This window comes from Sardina pilchardus, chromosome 18 (assembly GCF_963854185.1).
Source record: "Sardina pilchardus chromosome 18, fSarPil1.1, whole genome shotgun sequence".
Classification (NCBI taxonomy): domain Eukaryota; kingdom Metazoa; phylum Chordata; class Actinopteri; order Clupeiformes; family Clupeidae; genus Sardina; species Sardina pilchardus.
In genome coordinates this window covers 28,977,054-28,984,395 of record NC_085011.1, presented here as the reverse complement: position 1 = coordinate 28,984,395, position 7,342 = coordinate 28,977,054, and the positions used below count along the sequence as shown (strand labels likewise).

Here is a 7,342-nt window from a genome sequence, read left to right as displayed (position 1 = left end):
GAGCAAGGCACTTAACCCCGAGTTCCTCTGTTGCTCAACACCACCTCCATGTCAAATCAGGAAACTGGTTTAAACCGACATCACTTTTCTCCAGTCAAGTTAACGTAAAAGCTGTAGATTTGAATGTTTGTTAACAGGAACATTGAGGCATCTAGTTAACCGTCTATGATTGATGGCTTTGTGTATCAGCCAAAAGGTGCTTTCCCATCAAAATTGTATACCCTGCCAACTGCCGAAGCTATTCACTGTTCTTTTATGATTCAGATCCTGCGAAAATGTACGAACAGTTAGATATTAGACAAATAGCTAGCTTTTAATAGTGCCTACCAACTATGCTGCTTTAATGTTTACTGCGCAAGTCTCCTCAATTAATTCGCTAGATTTAGATAAATCTTTACAGCAGTTTTAAAAGCTACATTCAAGTGAAGCAGAGGACATCTTTAGTGTTGTTGTACCCCAGTGATTCACGTGGCAAGCGTGCATGTGAAGTCCGCTTATCCAGCTCTTCTCTGCTGAAGACAGAGCCAGCTATAACAGCCATGGCCTGACATTTATTTTCCCATCAGCATCACAAAAATAGATGGACGACGTCTTTGGCGATAGAAAATCTCGCTTGCCAATCTTTCACCAATGTAAACTCACGTAATTCATTTATCTCTTTGCTGTCCACTCCGTTATCTCACGTCAGGGCGAAAAAAAAAAAAAAACTGACCGTTCTCAGGCTCAGTTAGAAGGGATTGTCATCTTTTCCATTCCTTTGAAGTTTCATCCAATTCTCCAACATAAAAAAAAAACCCCAACAAAACACAAAACCTTTATCAAGCTCAATTATTTTATCTCTTGCAGCCTGTTCGACTGGGTTCTCTCGTTTTCAAGTTCTGCCCCTTTTTTTTTAAGTGCTCCAGCGGATGTGTCTGCAGGCCGCCTCGGTGGGGTTTTAGTCGGCCTGTTATTGCGCAGACCCTGGTAAAGCGTCAGTGGCAGGCAGCACCCAGTGAAAGCGGCATTAGAGCGAGTGCTGTCTTATTTATGGCTCTCTCCAGGCCTCGGTGCCTTGGTGGACGCGCTCCAGCCGCGGGGAGTTTGCATCATTCCTCTCAGATTAGACCTCTCTGGTTCCCACAGACTTTTCACAGCCCTGACTCATGCTGCTCATGTTAATTATTCAGCTTTCAAAATACAACCCCCCCCCACACACACATACACACACTCAACTCTTTCTCTCACACACACACACACACACTTACTTACTAGTACCTCTACTGTCTGCTTCTCTTTCTCTCTCACTCCTTTTCTCATTCTTCATTTTAGTAGCTCATTTTTTGTTCCTACAAATTCACTATTCTCTCTCTCTCTCTCTCTCTCTCTCTCCTCCTGTCTTCCCTCTGAGAGTTGGCACAGTGGGAAAGAAGCGTTTTCATAGAGCACTCTCTCTTTCTCACTCTCTCTCTCTCTTCTCCTGTCTTCCCTGAGAGTTGGCAGAGTAGGAGAGAAGCGTTTTCATAGAGCACTTTCTCAGAGGAAGTTATCGCTGCCTCATTGTTGTCTTTTCTTTCAAGTTTTTTCAAACAGCTTGTGTAATGAATATCAAAGCATGTCCATGCAAATTGCCTTCCACATGTTTGGTGGACCTTCTTTATGTCCGTGCCTGTACAGTAGGTGTGTGTGTGTGTGTCTGTGTGTGTATCGGTGTCTGTGTGCATGGGAGTGTGTGTGTGTTCTCTCTTGTGCATGGGTGGTGGTGATCTCTGTGTGTATCTGTGTGTCTGTGTGCATGGGAATGTGTGTGTGTGCGTGCGTGCGTGCGTGCGTGCGTGCGTGCGTGCGTACGTACGTGCGTACGTGTGAATCTGTGTCTATGTGCATGGGAGTGTGTGTGTGTTCTCTTGTGCATGGATGGTGGTGGTGATCTGTGGTTTTTGTGAGTCTGGAGATCCCCTCAGAACCCATTTAACCTTTCTCACAGAGAAAGCCGGGTCCAAAGCAACACACTGTGTGTGTGTGTGTGTGTGTGTGTGTGTAAGTGTGTGCGCGCCTGTGTCTTGTGTCTGATGGAGACGCGGAGACATTAGCTGCCCACACTTTGACATAAATTCCTCTTGCACAAAGACAGTCGTCTGTTTCTGCCGGGGTCTGGATGCTTGTCTCCGTGGGCACTCTGGGGGGAAAGAGACAGAAGGAAGGAGGGGGGCAGATAGAGGGAGAGAAAAAAAAGAGGGAAAGAGTAAATGAGAGAGAGGGAGAGATAGTAAGAGGGAGAGGCAGACAGAGAGTGGGAGAGAAAAAGAGAGGCCAAGTGTGTAAGAGGGTGAGAAAGAGAGAGTGAGACAGAGAGTGTGAGTGAGAGAGAAGGATAGATAGAGCGTGAGACAGGTGAGAGAGGTAAATATAGAGAGGGAGACGAGAGAGAGAAGAGAGGGAGGGAGGGAGGAAGGGAGGGAGGGAGAGAGGGAGAGAGGGAGTGCTTAGGTCAGGGGTTGGGTCTCTGGAGCTCTGTTTCTCTTCCTCTCGTCTCCCAGACGCGGCGCAGAGTGGAGCAGACCTCCTCACACATTCCTCCTCGACCGCGCTTCCAGCGCCGCTGCCAAGGCCCAGGTTGCACAGCAATCACTCGGCTCGGCCCGGCCCTGCCCAGCACAGCAGCCGCCACGGCCTCCAGTGCCAACGCTCCCAACTCCTGTTTAGTCAAACCCCTGGACAGAGGAGCAAGGGGCGGGGGGGGGGGGGCGCGTTGGGAACGTGGTGGAAGCTACAGTGGAACGGCATTGTTGCTGTCTCACTGATTCGAAATGAAATCCAAGCGAAGCAAAATAGGCACTTTTTAAGGTGAAGGATATTTTGATATTTTTTTGGCCGGTGGCGTTTTTCCTTTGTTCTACGGTCAGTTACACTAAATCACACTTAATGCCTCGTGGACTGTGTTAGGGGTCCAGCCTTTTGTTAACCAAAAGCTGTTCTGGTCCTCTGGGTCCCGTCTAACGGAGACGAGATGATGAGAGCTTGCCCTCTCTGGTGCCTCAGAGAGGATCTGATAGCCAATAGCTATCTGGAAGTCTGGGTAATGAAAGTTGATTGTGGTATGGGATGGTGGTTAGAGGGGCAGAGAGGCTTGTTTTTATGTGAACTGCTTCATCATGCTCGCTCCACGGGGTCAACAGCACACACAAGCACACGTACTGTTTGTGTTCAGTGAAGGAGAGGAGGCTTGAGCTGTGGTCGTCATTGACTGTCATAAGCACGTGGCAGGTAGAAGGGGTCAGCGGGTCCCTTTGTCTTCTTTTCCACGCTCATGGGGGTGGGGGGTACTTCCAAATGGAACGCCAAAAGTGGAACACTCGCGCCGATAAAGATTAGTAGGCGAAACGCACAATCCTGCCCAGTAAAGGCTTTTGAAATGAACACAAAGCCTTGTGCCTTATTTCTTGGCTTTCTGGTAAGACTTTGGTAAAACTACTTTCTTTTATTCATTGACAAATTAACACATCAAACCAAGTGTTCTTCTGATGCACCTAAATGTTGTGAGTTCAGTCCCTGAAGTTCCCTGAAGAGCATCTGTGAAATGACAGATAATGTAAAAGAATTAGTGTAGTAGAAGAAGTAATGTAATGTTTTCCCTCCTAGTATTACCATGGTTGCAATATTCCTTTTATATGTAATTACCTTGATTGTTTAATAACAGGTTTCACTTTATTTATGTATGCAAAGGGTGTCACAAAGATGTTCTCATACTTTACCGTGCATTGTAAGTTGTGTAATCCTGTCCAAAATATGGCACCTACAGTATAGCCCTGTGTGTTTTCACATCAGGAATGATTTGCTTTCGCCCACGCAGCTCCAGCTACCTTGCCATTTGTCTGTGATGGTAGTGTTCCAACATGTTTCACAATCTGCCTTCTCAGTAAGACCCTCTGGGCCAGCCCCTACCACTGCTACGCTCACGCCTAGGCACATAACTGTTTGACAGACATTATTATTTTAAGAGGCCTTTGAAGTTGCCTGGATGAAAGGCCAGGTTAATCCTTAGCGTTAGTTTTGGTGAAGCTATGTTTGTCTGCAGGCTCTATAGCATTGCCATTTTTTATGTGCTCTTGTATTACAATCAGAGAAATTTGATAAGTTCATAGCTCGAGTCTGTTGCTGGGACCTCTTAGACACACAACAGCACCCTAATAATAGGTTCCAGCGAGTGCTTATAGACACATGCCGCTAGACCCTGACAGTCACAGACACACACACACGTGTCCGCGGATCAAATGGTGGGCTGACTTGCCGAGGCATTTGACATCGGTGGGGCTACGGAGGCAAAGAAAGCAGTTTGGTCTTCTACATTCTGGCAGCCAAACAGAGAGCTTCTACTTCATAGATTTTGTTTTGTTTTGCTTTGATTATGCCCCAGAGACGGAACAAAACAAAATAGAACCCCATGGGTTTGCTCCCATGACAACAGCAAATATCTCCAAATAATACAAAGAGGTTTCTTTTATTTGCTTGAACCATGTATCAACATGCCACTTCAGTTGATCTGAATGTGAAGTGTGTGTAAGTGGTGGGGTTTGTAAGCGCTGTAACTGTGACAGAGGTTTGTCATTAGGCAAAGTGTTTCCAAAGGGGGGCCAAACATAATATTTTTTAGTTCGCTCTAAACTTTTTTATGCTGTTTGTCTTTTTTGAGGAGGAACAGGGTGGACAAAGCTGCTCGGAGTATTTTTCCGGACGGGGCGAAACCCTAGACCCATTAAACAGCTCAGCAATAACAAAGAGGACCGCCCTTCAAAAGATGTGAGTTACCATCCAACACAAAACTTTTTCCAACGCTGGGAACGTGACAATAAAGAGAGCTTAGACAAAAACACACACACACACACACACACACACACACACACTTCAGACGCCCGCTCTCTTTTGCTCACAGCTGTTCCCGTGTTTTTCACAGAGCAAAGCAAGCAAGCGCCCAGGTCGACCCCAGAAACCCTAACCCACTGAACAAAAACTACGGCAAGCCGGAGGCCCCGGGCCTGTCCAGTTCATCCGCGGTGGCGCATGGAGATGAGGTGGTGCCACCACCCTCCGGTCCCGGGGATGTGGGTGGGCGCGCGGTTGCCGGTGGGCTCCTGGGGGGCATGGTGGCCAGCTCCACGGGCGCCCGCCTGGAGGGGGGAGAAGGTGAAGCGCTGGCGCCTCGCTCCAAACCCTCCAAACCCAGGAATGAGCGCTCGGGGACCACAAGCCGGAAAGTGGCTGCCAACCCACAGCAGCAGGAGAGCAAGAGTGGCCCCACCACCACCACCACCTCTGCCACCACCACCACTGCCGCCACCACCACCACTGTTCCCCCACAAGCCCAGCCCTGCGTGGGGGACGACAACAGCAGCAGCAGCAGCAACAACAACAGCAGCGGTAGCGGCAGGAGCAGGAGAAGAGCCGGGCGCCTGCCGGAGGGCCCGCTTACGCAAGACGCAAAGCGTTTCCGAGGGACGTCAGAGCCAACCACAGAGGTGCTGCTGCAGCATGACAGCTCCAGGAGGGCCTCACCAAGGAGCTCCGCGCCTGGACCCTCTCCCTGTTCGCCACCACCACCACCACCTTCTCCTCCTCCGCTATTGGAGCGCGCGCTAGAGGCGGAACGAGAGGCGGCACATGGAAAACAGTCCGGGCGACTCCCCCTCCGCGTCAGTAACGCGGAGCAGACGAACTCGAGTAGGCTGGCCGCAAGTCTGAGAGGCCTATCTGTCAAGCCCGTATCCTCTGGCTCCTCTATTGGTTCCAGACTCGCCGCCAAGGAGGAGAAGGAGGACGAGAAGGAGGAGCGGGGGGAGGAGGAGGAGGGGGGGAGGCAGAGCGCGGCCAGAACATCTCGACTACGGCGGCCCAAAAAGTCCTGAGGGAGCTGGGCCTGCTGCAGTAAAGATGCCTGACGCCACGCAAAATGGATGTAGCTGCACGTCTCTGCACACTGCGCTTTGTCTCTGATGCACCCACACAGTCATGGAATCTCTCTCTCTCCCTCTCCCTTTCACACACAAACACAAGCACACACACACACACACATGGAGACAGACATACTGTACATACACACACAGACACACACATACTTACTCAGTCTAAATGTCTCTTGTGCACAATCAGTAACACACGTTTTCCCTGTCTTTGTCATATTACTATGGTCTGGAATGTGAGTCTACATGATTTGGTTCCAACAAATGGGAAATGAGAAACATAAATAAATAACAAACGCACTCACACATACTCAAAACATTAAATCGTGCACTGTGAAGAACTAAAGACTTAGTCTTCTACTGAAGATCTGAATTTCAGACAAGTAGGAGCCACGGAGGACGCCCGTGGCAAGCAGCCCAAATCACCCTGGCTCCATGTGTCTGAAATATCAAATCTTCAGGCTTTAGCACAGATCTATGATTGATTTCTGTGTGTTTTCACATACAGAAAATGCCTTTAAGTCGTTCTCATCTGTTGCCCTGGAGCCAACTAATTTGCTCGTCATGGCGATCAGGATTGGATGGTTTGTTTGTCTTTGTTGTTGCCAAACAATTTTTGTGAGAAGAGACGTAGTTCCGGTTACGCTTATGATTAGAAGTCAACATTCCACTTGCATGTCACACACATCATTTCTCATAAACACACGACGGTGCAAACAACCCCTGTCTCTTGTACCCAGACATTTTTACTTACATCATGCAAGGACATCTGGCAGTAATTAATTAGTCGCCCACATGCTATCTGTTAACAGGTGATGGCCAAACATGTAATACCCTTGAGTGTTTTAAGTTTGAACTATTTTGATTGTTTATGTAATAAAAAATGCTGAAAAAAAACCCTATATATGAGCAATTCATGCATGCACAAAATCTATAGTTATAACAGTGGTACAGTTTTCTTCCCAAATGTGACAAATTGGTCTGGCCAGTGTCTTGGGTTCCCCTTGAGCTGTTTGTGTATCTAACACAAAGCCTCTGCCAAGAATCTCATAACTGCTACAGATCATTAATTCACGGTCATTCAAATGGTATCCACTCAAGGCAACAATAAGTGGCATCAGTAGAAAGAGAAGTTCTGCAGTAATAGATATGCGATGAAGTTACTTTTCTTCTGCTCAATGTTTTTTTACTGTTGTTTGGAGGGATTTTTCTGGTCAATCGTTGCCTTAATGCTGAATCTTTTCAGTGTTCAGGCTCTGGACTCTGGAGACCATTTTGATTGCTGTTAGCACTATTTAAATACAATTGAATGGTTGTTAGCACTAATTGAATACAATTGAATTGTTGTTGGTACTATATAAATACTATTGAATTGAATACAAAGATGGGCATCTTGCCATATCGGG

The 7,342-nt window shown here is 47.7% G+C and overlaps 1 protein-coding gene across 1 annotated transcript in view; it reads left to right on the top strand.

Moving 5' to 3' along the window:
• slx4ip (SLX4 interacting protein) overlaps nt 1–6,766 on the top strand; it is a 54,697-nt gene extending 47,931 nt beyond the window's left edge. The window contains exons 7-8 of the mRNA XM_062519655.1: nt 4,673–4,779; nt 4,934–6,766. Coding sequence (XP_062375639.1) covers nt 4,673–4,779; nt 4,934–5,882 — 1,056 coding nt within the window. The 3' untranslated portion in view covers nt 5,883–6,766. The remainder of the gene's footprint in view (nt 1–4,672; nt 4,780–4,933) is intronic.
• Nucleotides 6,767–7,342: the final 576 nt, after the last annotated feature.